General features: G+C 37.2%; 1 protein-coding gene across 5 annotated transcripts in view; it reads right to left on the reverse strand.

Moving 5' to 3' along the window:
• LOC150080586 (nephrin-like) overlaps positions 1-21,814 on the reverse strand; it is a 290,072-nt gene that overhangs the window by 87,701 nt on the left and 180,557 nt on the right. For all 5 annotated transcript variants that reach the window (XR_016547380.1, XR_016547381.1, XM_090381185.1 and 2 more), the window contains exons 5-8: positions 19,725-19,877; positions 15,797-15,964; positions 5,872-6,162; positions 3,253-3,461 (exon numbers count right to left, since the gene is read on the reverse strand). Coding sequence is in view for 3 of the 5 variants with exons in the window: in XM_090381185.1 (XP_090237311.1) it covers positions 3,253-3,461; positions 5,872-6,162; positions 15,797-15,964; positions 19,725-19,877 (821 nt within the window). In the remaining 2 variants the exon portion in view is untranslated. The remainder of the gene's footprint in view (positions 1-3,252; positions 3,462-5,871; positions 6,163-15,796; positions 15,965-19,724; positions 19,878-21,814) is intronic.

Here is a 21,814-nt window from a genome sequence, read left to right on the forward strand (position 1 = left end):
TTAATTTTATTTTTATTATAAGTGCATTCAATCAGGTGGCTAATTGAATGCACTTATTCCACCTCACCGTTCTAAAAGTTTCTGAAAAGTGTCAATGAAGGCGTTCAAAGAGATGATGTTCAGTTCGGCTGTTACGTTTTTCTTATTCCCACAACGTCCTGAAATCTTTTTTAGGGAGTTTTTCACCTTGGGGAAGAGGAAGAAGTCCGTTGGTGTTAGATCGGGAGAGTAGATTGGATGATTGGTCTGTACAGTGTCATGTTTCTGAAGAAACATGGCATTGTACAAACCAATCATCCTTCGAAAAATGTGTGGAATGGGCGAGGCATTGTCGTGCAACAAGAACCAGCTGCCTTACTCTCGAAATTGTGGCCTTACCAAGGAAATGGGCTTCGATAGTCTTTGAAGCACCTGTACATAGAACGAAGCATTGACTTTCTCCCCTTCAAGTACAAATTCCTTGTGAATCACACCGTTTGTCGAAAAACATAATCAGCATCGTCTTGATCCCTGCACTTATGTAAACGAAACCTTTCGGGCCTTGGTGACAATTTTGAAGTGCACTGCATGCTTTGACGCTTCGTCTATGGGTCGTACTGATCACCCCAACAGTCATCTCCAATGATAATTTAGTCGAGGAAATTAAGATATTCTAGACAAGCCTGAATGAGTCTGCGCATGATGACACTCTTCGTTTCTTCTGCTCATCCTGCGGCTCTGACACAAATTTTGCACAGACTTTCATTTTCCCTAACTGTTAATGCAGAATTTGAGAAATCATATCCAACTCGTCAGTCATCATTCTGAAAGTCAAACGACGATCTCTTGCCACAATTTCCCGAACTTTTACAACTCTGTCCTCATTTCGAGAGGTTGAAGCGGACGACCACTTCTTGGTTCGTGCGAACATCTTCATGTCCGTCTTTGCCGCTTTTACCAATCAGACACACTGATACGACAACGTTTTACAGTCATAAAGAGTTTTTAACATTTCCTGCATTTCTATTATAGATTTTCCCAGTTTAAAGCAAAATTTCATAATAGTTCGTTGCTCCATTGCAAAATTGTGACACGGATCATTAACTTTACTAACAAAACTGGTTGATTTTCCAGTCAGCCTACTGGACAATCTCTGTACCCCAATCTGTTGGAGGAAATTTGAACTATGCGTTCCAAGGGCCACTTCCGTTTATTTTCATTCTCGTCTAACATGACCGCAACAGCACCAGTTTCTGAACTTAATTGCCATACTTCGTATAATGGAATCGTGCAGGCAGTTGAATTATGAAAGTGAACGTTTTGAAGAGCCGGCCAATGCTTTAAAGATTTAATAACAATACATAAGGTCCATATATACTGGTGTGCAAAACTTAAGGGGCAGTCAGATTTTCACCTCTAGCTTCTCATAGGAGTGGCCTGGATATGGGAAAAACATACCAAAGGAACCGCGTGAAGTACAGAAATGATGAAGGAAACAACATCGCCACAACAACGGAAACAAAACGGTACAGAGGGACTTTATTCAAAAATAGCAACATAGCACTGGCTGCCATTATACAGATGCATCACTGCCAAAGATGGAACAAAGGGAAGAGGTGGTCCTCAGTAGGAGATATGGCCACCCCCCCCCCCTAATGTCGATGCAGGCTTTGCGCCGCCTGTCCATACTTAGAACAATGTTGTTGATAAGTTCTTGAGGTAACATCGTCCATTCCTCTGTCAGCGCCATCGTCAGCTGGTGAACATTTTCTGGTGGGTGTGGACGTGCCGCTAGGCGTCTCCCCAGGTCGTCCCATATGTGTTCGATGGGATTTAGATCGATGGAACGGGCAGGCCAATCCATACGAACAATGCCCTCACTTTCCAAAAGAATATCACAGCTGCAGTGCGATGGTGTATGGCGTTATCATCCATAAATACAAACTCGGGGCCAATGGCACCTCGGAACAGACGCACAAGGGGAAGGATTACCTCAGTACAGTAGCGCCTTCCAGTATCTGGAGTTGTGTACGTCCATCCAAGATAACGCCTCCCCAGACGAGAACACCTGGACCACCATAACGATCCCTTTCAGTGATGTTTGCGGGGTAATACCGTGTGCCAACCTCTTGCCAGATTAGTTGACGTTCAGAATCGCTGCTGAGATTGAATCTACTCTCTTCACTAAAGAGTACCTTAAGTAAATATTTTGTGGTTGTAACCTTTAGAAATAGTGTTGGTCCTTAAGTTTTGCACACCAGCGTATAAACAGCATATAATATATTGTGAATGGCGCCTTTATTTTCTACTCGATTTGCTTGTTTTGCTGGATAAAAATATATACTTTATTTACAATTGCAACTGATTGTGTTAAATTCCAATTTAATACTAAATTTAAAAAAATAAACTTTAATCTTAAATTTCAATTACACTAATCATGTTAAACTTGTTATTTTATATAAACGAAATCCTCTTTTTGACTAGGCTATATGAAGTCAAAATGTGAACAGTTTTTCAAAGATAAATATCAGTTTGTAAACTTCACTCGGCCCAATACGGCAACAAGTTTTTACCTCAAATAGAGTTATTGATATTATCTCAGAGCCACGGATATTGGGCAAGACAATGGCAAATAAATAAATATATAAAACTAATTTATGTAAAATTAGTAATATCTGCCAATACTTCAACAACGTAAAACAAATAATCAGAATTCTTACTAATGAGATTTTTCGACAGAAATCTAATTGGCTTTGCCTTGCTTGACATTCATCGGGATATCAACATAACTTACTTACATTTTAATTAAAATATATATTATGGGTTTAATTAACACATTAATTATGATATGCAAGCAGTACATCAGCTCCCGGTGAAGATAACTGGCGGCATGTTTAATATTAAATTCTAGGCAACGAATAATTATTTTAGAGGAAATTGGGTGCTGCCTTGTTCCTCGGGCTCAGTCTGCAATCACGCTGCTCTGCAAATTTTTAACTTTCTCAGAACCAAATTAATTTATAAATTCGTAAAAAAAGCGACTTCCCTCTCGCTGCTCACACTACAGGGATGAATACCTTCCGATAGAGAACATCACGCCTGTTAAAAATTTGTCCTCTATTAAGGTAATTACAAATAAAGTGTACACTTAATTTAAAGTAATTATTTTAGTAGATAATATGCATCACTCCCTAAAAACACCTGCAATAAAAATGTAGAAAAGAAAATAAATTACATTCTCATTCATTTTTTCCTTGTCCAGTTTTAATTTACCTGCCTGGAGAGAGTCACCGATATATTTGAAGTCGTTAACCATCCACTCCTTGTTAGCTGGACATCAGAAGCGACGATAAATGGCCTGCCGTCCACTACCCAAGAAATTTCTGCTGCAGGATTGCTTGGACCTGCAGAGCAGGAAAAATTCACCATCTCTCCTATCTTCCCCTCTTTTGGACCGGTAATGGTGATTTTAGATGGAGCAACTGCAAGACAATTAGCGAAATGCGGTTCGTGAGGAACCAGTCCAACAAAATTGCTTAAAGTTCCTAAATAGGTCAAATATTCATTACAAATTCATACATGACGCAACCTTTTCATTGAATAAATAAATAGTAATAATTATCTAGTTCGTAATTTGGACAATTAAATTCATGGAACTATATCATTGCTTATTAAAGCGATGCATCCCTTCCGCCAAAAAAAAAAATCATATTTCTTAATTTAATTCTTATTAATGTGTATAAAGTATTACTGTTAAAATCAGCATCTTATATTGCAATACTCAAATATTTAAATAACACAAAATACGGTTAGCTTTTCGTTCCTGAAAGATGAGTTATATTTTATCATTTCATAGATGAATTGTCTTTCATGAGTGTTTATATGGGTGGATATTTGTTGTGCTTCAACATCTTCCTTATATACCTCGATATAATGTCATAGATCATACGCGTAATAATTCCAACGACTTGCCATCGAAGTGAACGTTTTTATATCAGTAAGAGTGCGTCAGAAAAATTGAATTCACACACGTGTCGTTCATGTTTTATATTACCAATTGTATACATTTTTATTCTACCAAGGGTCCATAATAATAAACGGTAATGACTATGTTATCAACAATCTATGTTTTAGCTTCACAAGCCATGAATCTGATTGGTTGGAGTGCGATTGGCGACTTTCACTCAACTCAACTATCCTAACCATTTAACGTATTTCACCTTCAAATTAGGCATTTGTTTTAATATGAACTCACCTCTCATTTTATTATATAAATAAGGTTTTATTTGGTTATTTTACTTTCTGAAAACATAATAGAAAACGCGTTATGTGGACAATGAACACATAATAGTTAACTTGATATCAAGGAAATTTAGAGAATAAAGCCGCGTGCCACGAGAGCTCGAACACATTATTGCTAAGCATAGCATAGCCTCAGTTTCGTAATTATGATCAAACCAGATCTGCTATTTAATGCATCGATCTCGTATTGTGGAGGCCATTCACCACTATGTAAAATACGAAAGGTCCCACAATATGAGACTGATGCACTAAACAGTAAACCTAGTTTACTCAAAGATACATAAAAAATTAAGGCTATGATCTTCTTGTATTATCTTGTTATCAAAATAACTGTGCTCGGCATATCCCTTACAAACAGAATGGAAGTCTACAATTAAAGAACAATTTAAAGAAACCAAATATTCTGGTGATTTTCCCATTCTATGCAATTTGTTTTAAGAATACGCTTTTCTCTCAAACATTTCCATCTGGCCTTGAATTTTATTGGTTTCTTCCTTTCTGTGGCTAAGCAAATATTATAAAATATTTCTGCCTTCTTTTTCACTCAGTGTGATAACTGTGTCCTCTTGTCCCACTCTTTATAATCCATGCAATACTGGCGCCAGATCTACTTAACTCCTTCTGGTGATTTATATTGTGTTCATTATTTTAGAGCATAAATCATAAATATTTTATCTTTTTTACAGGACACTGCAATAAGGAACATTTTCGTAATTATTTTTACCATGTATTGACAAGATTAATGAATATTTATGTTCTTAAATAATGAGTAGAATGTAAGTTGCCAGAACCAGTGGGTTCCACATCTTAGTTACCTCACTAAACGCACACCAGCAGTGAACAATTTGTTAAAAGAGTCTCTTTATCCCAGAGCCATTTTCGTGAGACTGCCTTCCCATACACTGACCTAGAAAACTGACCGAGGAAGACAAAGACATCAGCGAATCTTTTATTTATCCATAATGATCGAGAAAGTAGTAGAAATTGAAAATCAAAGACTGTCGCCGGCTTTAAATTCCGAGCACAGTGATGACCCTCGCATGCATAAAAGCCTAAAGGAGGACAAACACGGCTTAAAGAGCCAAACATTTTCCTTCTAAAATGTCTCCCTCAAAAGGATCTGAAAGTAAACAGATTTGGAAAAGCACGATTAGAAAACTGAAAACATTTTAAGCAATATGCTAATTAAAAAATAAAAGCCCTTTTTAAAATAATAAAAAACTTTTTTGCTTTTCTGTTATCTTATTTTTAACGCATACAATAATTTCATTTTCAGGATACTTTGTTTTATAAATTTTACTAATTTTTAAGATTATAAATGTTAAATTTGAATTTTTAATCTCGCTGTATTCTAACGCTTATCCCAGATTTATTCATAAGAATCAAGTACTTATATTTAATCTGCAAAATAAGGAGGTAAATATATAATTGATTGGTAATATGCAATGGATTTATGTTAATTTTAGCTTCATGCAAGAAAACGAGACAACGTCTAAATTTAAAGCTGCAATATTTGGAAAGAGAATATACAAAAAATCTAGAATTGAAGGTGAATTATTGTAAAGGACATTTGACTATTCCAGCACTTACACAGAACACTCAGCTTGACGGATGCTACCCGTGAATGGTAGGTCACTGAGTTGGACGCTTCACACCGATAGACCGCATTATTGTCCAAGGCATCCACTGTGAACGTGTGTATATTGGTGACCTCTTTTCCGCTGGTTGTGAAGGACATGTCGATCTGTACATTGTCCCGATACCATATAAGCTCTGCGGGAGGGTTCCCACCTCGTGTAATACACGCTAATGTTAACGTATCACCGACCTGAACGATGTCTCCTTCCTGGTAGCCTTCGATTTCTGGGACACCTGGTGGATCTGGTAAGAAAAGCAAATTTTGTGAATGCAGGTATTTACTACTGAATTTATAAAGCAATAGCTAGTAGTGGTAACGATACGTCCGAAAACAAAGAAAATAAATACCTTTGGTATTAGTGAATTATGAATCAAACACGTCTTTTTCCACTCTTAGAAACATAAGCTTCTTTACTTTAAGTTCGGTAAATTATGCTTAACTGGTTTCCATGGCACGTTGCACTAAAAGGAAATCGAATTACTCAAATCAAAATCGAATTACTATTTTAATACTTGTATAAGATTTAAATGTCTCTGTTAGCGCTGGACATCAAGAAGTTCAAAGGTCACTGACCGATTCCTTCCGTCAAGTTCAAAGATCAGTTTCTTCCATCAAGTTCAAAGATTACTTACCAGTTTCTTATATGAAGTTAAAAAAAAGTCATGTTATCTGGGTGACTTGAGTTCAAAATTAAACTAGACGTCAGAGATTAATTCCTCCATTATTGCAACTAGTGTTAAGGTATTAATTATTAAAAACAGAATTATTTCGCCCTCATTAGCTTTACAGTTTCCGATAGGAATCAAAGATTCTTCACTCGGGCCCTTTTTTCGTTATTTGAATGAAATCACTTCCTTTTTACAATACAACAGTAACTGCATGCCGGTGATTTTCAGATGTATAAAATAATTGAAAGATCTTCATTATAATACTGGGAGGACGAAAATCTAAGTTGACGACTAGATTTTTATCCAACCTGTATGAAGACTTGTATTACAGTAGTGAAAACTTTAATCAAATACGCTACCCTCTAAAAAGTATCTAGACACACTTCGGCTTCCCAGGTGCCTCCGTAGTCAGGTGGGCAGGAGCAGCAGTGCGTAGTACACGCTTCTTGATTAGACCGGGGTTCGAGCCCGTGACCACCAAATACGGAGGATGCGGAAAGGTCAGGGAATGACCACCGCATATCCGCGGAGCAATATGGCCTTAGTTGCTAATGCTCCTAAAAACCAAATAACAACAACTTCGGTTTCCCATTGACATCACTGCCACCCTCTTAAATCGCATGCCTATCTCTCTTTGCCGTCAGGACACATTCCTTCTCCGCAGGTAGACTTTCTTCCAATAAACTACAGGCTGAAGTTTGTCTTGCCCTCGATCCGTCTTGCAGAACAGTGATACCCATAGGGTTAAACTCTGCGCAGCCATTCCACCTTATATACATTCATACCCCATGAACCATTCCCGAACAACACCACAGTACGTCATGGGGTGGGGAATGTCCTGTTAAAACAAAAATCGGTTTATACCAAAGAACTGCCACATGGAATTGCCCAAAATGCTAAGAAAGGCATTAGCGCTCAGGTTCCCTCGCACATCCACCAAAGTTCTTGCGTCATGCATGAGAAAACTGCTGCACAGCACAACCGCACCTCTTCCAAACTTCATTATTGACACAAAGCACTGCAGAAGCAAATATTCTACAAACACATTCCACACCAACTCATCTGATTTGAACACTGTGTAGCGAGATACATCACTTAGAACTGATTTCCACTGTTCTATGGTCAAATTACAGCGATTGTTGCGCTATGCAAGACGAGAATGGACGCATGGCATATGACCCTCCGCCAATCTTTCATGAAGCCGATGTTGTAGGGTTTGTCCGTACAGACCCTAACCCTCTTGACCCCTTAAACTGTAATTTTTTGAGGGATGTCTAACGAGACGATATTGTCGACTACTTCTGATCACATGAAGCGTGCTTCCTTGACCTTCTTTGTGCACTGTCGGATGGAGGTGGAAACGCCATATTTTCATTTCACGATAGCATCACCGACGGTCGACTGGAATGATGCAGGCTCTCAGAAATTGCACGAATTGACAATCCAGCAATATGATGGCCGACAATAACACCCACTTTCCGTAGTTGGTCATTTCTGCTCTACATGTTATGACGAGAACAATGAATTTGTGTTGTTCACCCACCTTCCTTATGTACCAGTTTAAGTCACTTGTTTATCCGGAAGGTCCACTGGAACATTAAAACAGGAGTTTCCGGATACTTTTTTCGCGGATAAATACTATGAAAATACAGGAAACCATAATGTCATGAAATCGCAGAGTATGTGGAAACGCGTCACGCTTCATCTACAGCTGTCCGTTAAACTTCCTTAATTACCTTTAAGATGTTGCAATAATAGTCTAATTCTTCCCATATGCGTGCTACAGAAGATCTCCTTTATCGCCTCTGTGATGAGCAGCTTCAACTCGCAGAGGGTGTGGGCATCGGAGGGATGTACAGCTAACTCTTGATGAATCCTAATGAGTAGAATTTGAAGATGTCAGGTATGTAAAACGTGGAGTCCAATCCGGTTATCAGAAAACATTATATCAAGAGAGGCATGGACATCATCATGAAAATGTGGCGGTGCTCAGTCTTGAAAATTCATTCACGCATCGTTTAATTATGCAGCATGTCCATACGAAGAAGAAAGGTCACATCTCTCAACCCATGTCTAAAAAGGCAATAATCTTTTCACTGTCCTTGATATTCCACTACTTCTCTTGGCAGGTTCTTTCCCCCGAATTCTAATTTTTTTTTATTTCCCTGACCGCTGAAGTGAAACAGTCTCATCAGTTTCACTCGACGAAGTAGTCCACGCCATCGTCTTCTATACGAAATGAGAAAGCAAAATTCCAGCCATTGCCTCTTATAACTCAGAACTTAATTACAGCAAACGAACTTTGTATAACTTAATTCGTAGTTGCTTACCTAAAACCCTTCTAATGGTCGAAGGCAAAGGTGTAATTTATATGTTCTTGTATTCTCTGCTTTATAAACAACTCTGTCCTATAAAAAACATCAAGATGGGGGAGGGAACGTCCTGTAAAAACAAAAATGGGTTTATACCAAAGAGCTGCCACATGGAATTGTCCAAAATGTTAAGAAATGCATCAGCACCCAGGTTCCCCGCACAACCACCAAAGTTCTTGGGTCGTACATGAGGAAACTGCTGCACACCACAACCCCTTTCTTGTAAACTCCTCTGGCCTGATGCGTACAAGAAAGATAGAAAATTTACTATGTTTTTTATTGACCTCCAATGTTTTAGATCTGCTACCTCTTCGGCTGGGATAATTGCCACACACTGTTTCTGTTCTATGAACTTCATATACTACAGGCGCACACGCTCCCTGCTGGGTGTTTCAGTGTTGAATTTTGTTTGGAATTTCCGGATAACTGCAGTTGTCGACTTCGTTGCATGAAATCAAACTAAGCATGGCAAGGTGTAATTTTCATGGGAAACTGTGAAACGCGCCATCTTGGCCTAACATCTAGCGAAAAATTCAAGAGGTACTTGTGTCCACTAAAATGTAGTATTCCGTCACACTCTGCAAAAGATTTCATGCCGTTGTGACTTACTGTGTTTTCATAATATTTGAAGTGTTAATTAGGTTTTTGTACCACGCTGTATAGTTAATCGTAATTGTCTTTAATCCTATTTCGGAATATACAACCAAAAATATTTTTCTCAGTACAATTAAATGTAAACGTTATATTTCTTCTTTCCGCTCGTAGGTCATTAGCAATTAATGGGTACCACGTTAATAACATTCCGATCAAAGGCATTGATGGCATAAAAGGATTATGATCCTACGACTCCTTTCTTTCCTATAGAAGACCATTATGGTCTTTTTTGCCTCCAATCCAACATCATTTCGGAAAATACTGAGCACGTAATGCAAAAACTAGGTATATTTGCGCCCGGGGAACGCGCCTATAAACGCGTGCCTCCCCAAATCGCAAGGACCAGTGCAAAGTGTCTCCTCTCAAGCCACTCCCGTTTTCCCACCCCTAGTTATTCCAAAGATCTAGGGGATGCACTTCAAGGGATTTTTCTCAAGTTACAGATATATATCATCCTTTAAGTTAGAGGTACGTTTAGGTATATCAAGCCCGAGAAAAGTCCATACCTTTAAAACTCACACAATACAGTGAAGATGCTTCAAATTATATAACTGAAGAAACCTTTTTTTTTCCAAACTCTGCTGGTTTTTGAAAGTTATTTGTACGTCAAAAAGTGATAAACCAAGAAATTCTGTGAGACATAAAAATATCTCAGGATGAGGGTACATACGAGGTAGTATCAAAAGGTTCACACCCTTACCTAGAAATAATAGCCCTAAAAAGGTGAAACTTCACAGGAACTTTAATCCTTTTCTATGTACTTTCCATGTATAGCAACACATTTCTCCCATCTATGGATCAGCTGTTTAATGCCTTGATCATAAAAGTCCGCATCTTTTGTTTGAAACCACGATTCCACTTCATTGGTGACTTCCTGAGACGAATCAAAGCGACGTCAGCGCAATGGTTTCTTCATTGTACACCAGCATTCGTCATTTGCCACCAACCAATCAAAAAAGTTCTCAACATCCGCATTACATAAATTCAACAGTTGACGAGAACATTTCTGACACCTTTGCAGAAGCAATCTTGGAACCCATCGTGCGGAGACCTTAGACATGTGCAGATGGTCATTTAAAATGCTGTGGGCAGATCCATAACTAATTCCCACTGCATTTGCGATAAAACGAATTGTCACACGTCTGTCACTCAGCACCAGCTATTCAGCCTTTGTAACCGTCTCACTGTCTGTGAATGGCCTTCCTTCTCTTGGCTCGTCAAAGACCAGCGCAGTACGACCGCACTGCGCTGATCTTTTACACTGTAAAAAGGCTGGGTTTTTACAGTGTCATAGGATGGACAATTCTGCCCAAAGGATGGACAATTTTGTACCCAAAAATCAAACTATAAAATACATTAGCTCTATAAACATTAACTACAAACTTTAGCTTTAAATTGCATTGCGGTGTGTTTGTACCGTCAACTTAATAGCATTAAATATAAGCGATAAAAAAGGTCGTTTCTAATGAATGCTATAAACTGCAATCATAATGCTTTTTTGTTGCAAATATGCTCTCTCGATTATCTTCACAATGAAAAATAGTACCAGATTTAAGTTTCAGACTACTGAAACAAAAAAAAAAAGTAATCAGAGTATTATGCCCCTTGTTAATCATGAATTATAAAAAAATATCTAGTTAAAGTAAATGCCTTTATTGGCTGAAATTCTGCATTAAATAAAAAAGGCACTGACTCGTTGTTAACAAAAGTTAAGTGTCCTCATACACGAGTAAGGTAATCAATGTTTTTATACATGTTTTTTTTTTTATATAAATACAATTTGAAGAAAATATCTTGCAAAAACGATTCTTTCTTATGATCATTGTCTAATGATCCCTAATTAGTTTTATTCCCTACTTTTAAACTTTCCCTAAGAATTTTAAGGTTTCCATCCAAAGGCGAAATTATAAATTCTGTACCCCATGCCAGATTGCCGAAGGACCTTCCCACATGATCTTTAAGAATCATACCAAATTACCAAATTCGTACCAGGTCCCTCGCGGCAGCATCATGGCAATTTCGCCACTGCTCTCATCAAAACATTCTAAAAATCCTGAGTTGCCTTCTCCTTCAATGTGCCGTCTCTTTGAAGAGGTTGGCTGTTATCTTCGCCATGGACGAACGTGAGGTAGAAACCCTAAACAAACCTTCGTTACTCTGATCATACCACTCGCTGAGGTTTGCCAACCAAGATTTCCTTCCTTTCCCTCGACTTCCTTTTTCATTGATCTTGCTCTGGATTTGCAACACCTTATATTTGCCATCCTCATCATATGTCCTAAATATTTTAGTTTCCTCTCATTAATAGTGTTAGTTATTTCTTTTGTCGTCTTCTTCTTCATCCATCGCATGATCTCGCCATTCCTGATTTGTAGGCCGTTAATGTACTACATATGGATACTCTTTGGACAATCTAAGTACTCATTCCTTTTCTTTCATCATGTTTAAGAACAATTACAGTTCAAAGAGGATATGTGGTCATTCAAATATTGCTTATGATGAATATGAAATGGCAAACTGATTTCATCAGCTACCAATAATTGTTTTTCTTCAACCAAGTTACAGTATACAGAGCAGTTTTATAATGGAACTTTATGATGCTATAGCCTTTGTATCAATATTAGTATCAATAAAGACAAACTAATGCAAGAAAGCCAAACGCATTCAGCAGCCTTAAAAATGTCACCTGATTTCGTCGAGAAATCCATCTAACGCTTCTTTAAATTTGCATAATCTTTCTCTCTACTTCTACGAGATAATAGAATTTATTCCATCAATTAACAGCCCTGTGGCTAAAGTGCATTTTCTTATATCCAGTCTACAACTACCCTTACTTAATTTAATTGCACCTCCTTCGCGTCGTTTGCGAAAATAAAAAAAGAAATCCTCGTTATTTCTCAAGCTCTTGAAAGCCTTAAATACCTCCAAGTCCCATGCAGACGTCTGGTGTGGTCTTCAGACTGTGTAACCTACAAAATCGAAGTGTCTTATAGGAGTGATTCTTTGTATCCATAACTGCTCCATTAGCATTTAGCCGTACGTTCTCCAAAAGAGCGACATCATTCCTGACATGAGAGATCCAAACCCGCATACATTCGAGATGTGCCCTAACCTATGTTTTCTATAATGAAATAATGACCTCTTTGTCTCTATTAACAAAATTGTTTTACTTCATTCAGGTATATTTTTCCTGCCACGATAAATTCTACACTTTATATAATATTTATAATATTTGACGAAGAAAATACTATCAAATTCAATAACTGCTGGATAGCAGCAGCATTAGTAATAAAAAATCGGAATTAAACCAGTTTTTCGCATATAAATCACTTCGTTGTTCAAAGATATGCGATTTGTGTCTATTCAAAAAAAGAATATTTAGCTCTTTCAGGCACATAAGAAAGTATTTGTAAATCCTTTACAAAAGTTTAGTACGAACTTCTACTGAGATCCTTCTATGTCTGACCTGCCTCATAGGGGCGAAGTGTGGTCAACGTGGGGTCCCACTAGGGGCTTAACGGCTAAAAGGTCAGAGGAACAACAGAACAAGACATTACACGACACAACAACACACTTACACTTTTCAGTAAAATCTCTGGCCTTCACAGAGTTCTGTTTTACAGAACTATGTTTCTTAACCCTTCGGCTTTTATTACGCTAAGTATCTTATCTATATTCCTGTGTCTTCAGGGTTCTGCAAGTTCGTGTCATGAGGTATATATAAATTAATATAATTTGAATATTTTTGATGCATAAATAAGTTATCATAAATTCAAGTATTTCTGAATATCAGGTCCCACTTAAATAAGAACAGAGTTCCTGGACAGCTTTCTTGCTCGATCACCTCTGGTTGCGCCTTTACATACAATATTTCTCAGTTTTTTCTAGAAATTGCATTGGTTTTCATGATAAAATTATCTCTTCATGAAAGAAATGTAGACAAGTTCCTTTGGAGTATTGCATGATTGCACACAGCTGCCGTTTTTATTTATAACCCCCTGGAATTACATGAAATCACTATCTCTGTTGACTCGAGTATTTTCATCAATTGTATGTTTCTATGTGAACCATGCTCATCCTCTTCTTTGTGTAATTGCAATATTTCTAGAACTCTATTTCAGCGGCCGTTGAACCATGACTACGCATCTTAAAAAGTTCTCCCCCCCCCCCTCGTCACAAATAAAGGCTTGAACACGCAGCGGTATTGCCATCAAGATTATGAAATGCACCGCGAAATATCGCCCTTCATGCTTTGGGTAGAACTTCCAAAATTGCGTCACAGTGGGCATTTCACATGAGCTCCACAAAACACTTAATAGATGAGGTGTAGTTTTGCCACTATCAAGTCAGAAGTTTGAGGCACCCTTTGAGCAATGTGATGATCACAGTGTATTCAAGCCATTATTCATTCCCCCGAAGGGGTGGGGGGAACATATCATTAAGGAATGTTCCCCCACAAGAGAGAATAATATTATGTATTCTGAATGTTCTCCAAAACCATATCTGCGCACGTCTGGTTCTTTGCCATAGTACATTGCGCTGTTGAAAGATACAATCACGTCGTAGAACATCAGAAACATTGCCAAGTGTGTTTGATCCTCAGCAGTATTCAGATAATGTACAGCTATCGATGAATCATTAAAACGGATTGACTTGGACATCTGGAGTTAGATTCCAGTCAGCGGAGGATTTGTAACACTGTTCAGAAAGAAACAGTGTGGATAAATAGTGTGGAAGTGCACGGTGTTGTATTCAGAGGCAAGTGTATGCACTGCCATTGCCTACATCAGTAGGCAATGGCAGTGCCTACTGATGGCTACTACCGCCCTAAACGTTCCATCATGCTCTCAATTACGTTTCGTTTTCCACCTCATTGCTTGTTGGTTGGTTGTTGGATTTTAGATGCATCAGCAACTAGGCCATATTACACAGTGTATAATATGGTCTAAAAATTACATGTGTTCTGTGGTCGATTTACTGTTTGGTGGGCGACAGTCCCCGAGTTTCCAGGGGAGGGGGCATGCTACCCTCGTCTGTGACCGACTAACTCAGCCACGTTGTGAAAAAGATGCTTAAACATTCCTAGTGTCATTGACGAGATTCGAACTCAGAGCTTTTCCATTCGGTGTAGAAAAGACTGTGATTATACCAACTGTGCTAACCACTAGGGACACATTGCTTGTAACAGCTGATTGTCCTGCTCTGAGTTTCTGATTCGTGTATAACCCCACAAGAAGAACAGTTTTGGAAAAAGGAAAAGTGAAACATTAGTTATACATACACTCAAGCAGCTTCTAACCTACGATACGCGTATCACTGGTGGTACTGTTGTGAAGTGGTACACAGGAAAAAATAGTGAAATTCATTCTATTGTAAAAGGTAAATAAGTAATTGTACAGGAAGACCGCATTTATATTTATCTGCCCTCCTCATTTTTGATTAATTGGCAAACACAATGAACACGCTTGTTTAATTTTCCTTTGAAAAATACGGGTTGAAACTGGAAACCGATAAAGTTTAATAAAAAAAAATATTCAGTGGAGTAAGAAATAAAACACCTAAGAACATCATACTCACCTCCATTAGTGTGTTAAGAGAATAACTTGATAAAACCAAATCATATTAATATTATTATTTTGATAATTGAAAATCTCTGTATAACATGTTTCATTTTTGCTTCCCCTTAATTCAAATCTCAGTTTAAACATTTACGACAGAAGCCCTTTCTAACACTTATCACGGCATAAAAAGTCCCTACAATAATAAATAACGACTGTAACTTTTGCAACGAACGTAGGATGTGGTCTAATCAATAGCGTATAAGAGAAAGTACAATCTTCCATTACAAGCCGCAACTTCCTCGACGAAATCAATCACCAATTATTCTATCTACACGACACAGTTCCTAAATTCATTATCTATCAGACCACCTCGTACACCCACCCAATCATACAGTTATTTAGAATAGATTATTCTACCGAAAAGCTTAAAGAATAGCGGAAAAACGATAATCAACTTTCAAAAGAGCTCTCCTCCATAAGAAGATGCTCCAATGACGCCATTACTTTGGCAGAGATGATTGAAAACAGTGCAGACCACAAAAAAAGCTAAAAAATTAACACTTCGCCAACTCCTCATCAATATAGTTTACAAGTTCCATTAGAACATAATTACAGGCTTACACAGGACGCTGATGGTGACAGAGGCTTTCATGTTTTGAGAGAGGGCACGGTGGACTGCTTCACAGGAATAGCTAGCACCGTTGTCATCCATGATCACGTACAGGGTTATTGTGCTGGTAGTGGAGTGTAGACGATCCCTTTTGTTCTCTTCCTTCGTGTGGGAAGACCCTGAAACACATTTAGATAAATCAATACGTTTGGTTATTCTCTCGTCGGACTAGTGGCTCGCGCTTCGGGAATATGCCCAGAGAAGCAAAATGTGCCGATTGCTGTTAAATAAGGAAAGGCGTTATTCAATTGACATAATTTTTATGTTAAGTATTTTTGTTATTTGGATACATTTATAAGTTAATTTGATATATATATATATACACACGCATATATAAATTAAATTAATTTTAAATGCTTGAAATATTTATGAGATCATTAAAAGTTTAAGAGCTATTAGAAATTCAAATAGCCAGCAGATAAGTGCCTGCTGAAGAGCTGCTTGCGTGTATGAAGACATTATCTCCAGAATATTTGTGTATCTAGAAACAATTTACATTTCCTTCGATGATTTGCAGTTTGCAGGAGGAAGCTGTCGTGTTTATATGCAGCTAATCGTTGAAAAGCTGTGGTTTATGATAATCATTCGAGAGAGAGCGTATAATATTCATGGTCTGGAGAAGAAATGTCACTGGTTTAACTACTATTAGATAGTAACAATATTATTGTTATATATTAGAACTACTGGATTTCTACTTCCTCTGAAGATTCTTCTTTTTGATCCTTGGGAATACTACTCCGGTGGATTATCCTTTTGGACTTGTATTCTTTGTTGAACTGTTGAAGCCAACTTGGACTTGCTGCTGATAGTACATATATTTGTTAATGATGAATCTTTCCCTATTAATGGGGTGAAATTTAGTCCATGATATTTGGATTCTTCCTCAAAGTAGACAGGAATGTCTTTGAGAAGCTTCCTCTGTTTGCTGATCCAGATACCCGGATGGGACTTTTGGTAAGATGCTAGGCGCCCGTCACATAACATAACAGCAGGGCAGAGCATAACATTTACACACAAAACATTGCATGTACATGACTGGTTATGGTGCAAGCCTCACCACAAGAAGTATAAAAGCGGCTAATGGGGTCCTCAACAGTTACACTTAAATACTTAATAGATTCACTAATAAAGTTCATACACAATAACTATCATCCTAACAGGTGGTCCATACTTGGAATTCTAATCCAATCTTCAGTTCGTTTCTTTCAGAAGTAACTAAATCTCATCTTTCGCTCGCCAACGTCAAAATTATTATAATTTACATCAAAAATTCATGTTATAAATAATACACACTCAATTCGTATTTCTATTTGCTTTCTTTAGTAAGTTGCGTTTAATTTTATAAATAATTTTTAATTTGAGAGAGAGAGAAAGAAATTTTTCTTTTAGTGACATACTTCGCATTTACTCAGTCGATTAGATACACTGGAACAAGTGAACAGCTAACAGTACAAACCATTTAATGGTGGTATTATTCCACTCCACTAGCGATGAAAATAAAGAAAAATTACAAAACGTATACATCTCTCTGTTTCATCGCTCTAATTTCTATATATATTCTCTTAAGGTTTCTTTCTATTTATCTTTCCTTTTTTTTTGGTTTTCCTTTGCTCTGCCTTTTTACATTACCGCATTTCATCTTCTGAGTGGTGGACACGAGCAAACTCTGCGCAATAATAGGAACCCTCGTTCTCCTTAGCGATGCAAAGCACACCTGGGTATTGAATACCTTTCCTCCTTGTTCCTCATATCCTCGTTACGTCCTGCATGTAAACAAGAGTTAGTTTTTTTCTGTTCTGCCTTTTCATATCCAAAGAGTAGTTATTTGCTGCATAGAGTGGCCTGGTTACATAAGTGCAACTATCTCGCTTCCATGAATGTTGTAGCCCCACTAAAATTGTTATTCATGAAGTGAAGTGCACAAAAGAATAGAGTGTTCGTATTTCACGAGATAATAAAAAGAAACCAAACAGGAATTCGATACTTGTGTCACATCCGCTCACCATGTTAAAATCGCTTGTAACTACAGTAGTACTCCAAACACAATAAAAGTTTTGCATTATGAAATCATCAATATCGTAACTGTTACTCTGGTGTAGAAAATAAATCTTTCTCCTGCAATGGCAGTGTACCTTTTTATGCACAAAATCGACGTGTCATATGTGACTTGTGGTCTATAAAAGGTTTCGTGACGAGGTAACAAGTGAGATACCTTCAATTCAGAGTTAAATAACACGAATACCATAAAATATCAATATCTGCGTAATTTATGGTGCTCGCGTTTTAATAGTAGGTAGTTTTGGAAAAAAAGGTGAAAATCATCAATATCTCAAATGTAAATGCTGTTGATTAAATAATGTAAGAGGAAAAGGCTGCTGATGCAATTTGAACTTAGAATATGACGATGACCAAAGATTATCATATTCTAAGTTCAAATTGCATCCGCAGCCTTTTGAAAAAAACTACTGATATTCAAAATGAACCAAAGAAAGAACAGAGTAGAAGCTTGAAGGGTATTTCAGGTGGCAACTTCTTCCCTCTAAGCAGAAAAATCCGGCTTCGAATCTTAGAGACGCAGTTGCGGAGTGGAGGGTGTTCTTTCAAGTTATTTCTCCTAAGAAAAGCATCGAAGGATTAACTAAAGAGAACGTAAAAGTTCTTCCTACTATGAAAATTCATCTTTAGATTACGTAGATTTTGCGCACATAATATTAGGCATGGGAGCACGAGTTGCCTTTGTGCTAATTCGAGCAATTAAACAAATTAATTTTAAAATCTTTATATCACATTCAAACTAGAATTTTAAAAATACTTATAGAGTTATTCAAATCAATATTTCACCTTTAGGTTGCACATCGGCATCACCTGAGATAAAGCAACCTTTCGGTATTTGGGAATCAACAGAATTCACCAATAATCATATAAGGACTATGGTGGAAGGGTTCAATTCCAGAAGCATATTCTCAAACTTCTGGGAAAGATTACACTAGTTAGTTTACCTCTTTCTCTGATGATGGCAGGTACCGAACAACCCTCTGAGATGGTATTACACTCGAAAATCATAAACCTAACGTGATGGACTCGTTATTGCTAATCATATCGATTTAAAATGAATAGTAAACAACCTTTACTCAGCCATATCATACCATATCTTAAAATAAATAAATCGTCATTGTTGAAAGTCAAAGATATTCAAAATTATAATTCAAACTTCTCAATTAGTGGGTATTTTCGTTGGACTTTTGAACAACATCGTTTATCTAAGGTTACTGGAGAGGAACTGCAAATCGTTTCTTCAAAACGTTCATGCACCACCAATATTCCGAACATATCCCACGAGGTGTGACTATTATTAAACGAATTACTTAAGTCATTATGGCGCGTAATATTTCAATAGAAGTCCAATTCCAATTAAAATTGGAAAAGGTTACCGATTCGTCTAATATGAAAATATTAGCGTCTTCAAGAAACTATCTTAGAGGTGATCTTTCCCATTATTTTTTTCTCCAGCTCCTGGCATCTCTCTCTCTCTCTCTCTCCATTCATCTGTTTGTTTATACTTCTATATTTTTCTATTTGATTCCCTACTTATTATGTGCTACACATTCTTCTTCTTTCCATCTTATGTTGTGGGTTTGTCTGTGCATCGTAATGGAACTGTAATAAGAGATCTCTAAGTTTACTGGTCATGTGAAAAGCTTCTTTTGACGAAGCTGGATGAGGGAAGTGTAGTGGTGGTGGTGGGGGGGGATGGCACATTTTCCTTCCGCAGAGCATGCTGCTAGAAGTGCGTCCAATGAAACATAATATTACGAAGTTTGAGAATGCGGTATTACACATGCAACAACACTACACCACTCGCGAACACAGCGGTCTTACCTCCGTATAGCTGAACACCATTTTTATACCATTTCAGCTTGGCTGCCGGTTTACTGCTCTTGGCCACGCACGTGAGAGATATCCGTTCTGCCTCCCGCACTTCAATTACACTACCGTTGACGTGGTGATGGATAACAACTTCTTTTGGAGGAACTGGAAAAGTTTTAGAGAACACTTAGACGGATGCGCATATGTCATGTCAGAAAATGTCTCGCGTGTGCTAAATTGATGCCATGCGTGCATGCACAGGGTTGTTACTGCAATTAAGGTAATTTACTGTGTGGGAGGGAGGAGTGAAATGTATTATGCTTAAACTAACTAACACATCTCTCTCTCTCTCTGCATGAGCCATAATAATTTTTAAGTCTGCAATATAAGGAACACAATGCACTGTCAGAAAACATTGTTTTTGTACGGGCTCTTAGATTAGTATGATATCAGTGTGACCAGAGATGTAAAATGCGTCTTTTCTCAAGCGATTAGGGTGGTGTGAGTAGTCAGATCTGAAAATATGCGTATTAAGAAAGCAAACAAGAAACTTTATCGTATTTGTTTGCATAGCTGCGTTTTGCTTTTATTTTTGAAGGTCCTTTTGATTCTTGTGGACCAGTGTAGTTAAATAAATTTCATTATAAATGGGGTTTATAAAATTGATTTGTATTTTTATATATTAAATACGTTTAATTTTATAAAAGTAATAATTTCTAAATCCATATTTATTAAACATTCTTTCCATAAGAAAAAAGTTATAATTATTAATTTAATTATTTATAATTATATAATAATAATAAACGTACGATTTTATAGAATATATAATACATTTTATAATAATAATTAATTATTAAATTTCTTTAAATTTTTTTGAACCAAATACATAATAAAAAATTCATGGAAAAAGATACTTTGAATAAATATAAATTTCGGAAAATTGTGATGATAAAAGGCATAATTTGAGAATATTAAAGAAAAGTACGTTAATGCACAAAGTACGGTGATGTAGTTTGCTCCTATAGTGAGAGTTTAAATCGGACAGCAATCAGATTGAACATTTGCTTTCAAGTTTTCTTTCCTCTTCTGGAGTTCAAGCTTTCGCATAAAAACTCTCAAATGTATTCATAGGAATTGCTCGGATGGAGGACAAACCAATCAGAATGTTTGGGAAAATACAACTGGAATGGAAAAATGCGAGGAAAGAAATCTTACTAGTAAGATGGAACAAAACAAAAATAAGAGGGTGAAGTTCAGAAAGAAAAATGTAATTTATTTTCTTGTAAATTTCTTCTTACAGCAAACAGAAAGAAAAAGAAAGTAAGAAGAAACCAAGGAAAACAAATTCGTTTAATAGCATCCCCTTAAACATTTTTTTTTTTTGATGTTGATTGAATACTGAAATCAGCAGTATTCTTGTACGATGGAAAGAATGGGTTGAGGGTTTCCTCAACCCATCCTACGTCCACTGTCAATAAGTTTCTTATTGACAGTGGATATGAATTTCTGCCGGTTGTAATTTTCAAGAAAGGCAGGATGTAATTACATATAACACGAGCGGCTAGTTGATGCTGGTGTTCGACCTGGTTTGAAATAACATCTGGAATTGCTGGTGCCAGTTTTCAAGACCAGTGTCCGTGGAACTGCCTGTGGAAAAAGTTAACCTGATGATACCACACGAATTCATGATATGAACGGCGTTCGATAAAAGAGGGGGAGATGCAGCGAGAATGCTTCGTGGTATTTATCACTCATGAATTGTATGCAGTCGGTGTCTACTGCTTGGGCATATACGAGCATTTGTTCCACCAAGAATCTGTTGCTTTTTGCGAATCCTTAGTCTTACAATAAGAAAGATCCGGGTCAATTGTAACACTTTAAAATTTCTCGTTTTGGCTGTCACAGCGTCCAAAAGGTTTGTGCAATAAACCATCACATTATGAACTACAGAACAAATGATTTTTCTTTCAGTTACGAGTGGTGCGTGCTATAGGTTTTGTCAACAAAGTATGTTTTTCTGATTTTTTATTGGTGTACTGAAGATAAAAGTCCATTATGTTATCATGACTTCAAGGCTTTTTTAATTTATCCCTTTTGAAACT

This window comes from Mastigoproctus giganteus, chromosome 9, assembly GCF_048544385.1.
Source record: "Mastigoproctus giganteus isolate SK-2022 chromosome 9, ASM4854438v1, whole genome shotgun sequence".
In the NCBI taxonomy this organism is placed as follows: Eukaryota; Metazoa; Arthropoda; class Arachnida; order Uropygi; family Thelyphonidae; genus Mastigoproctus; species Mastigoproctus giganteus.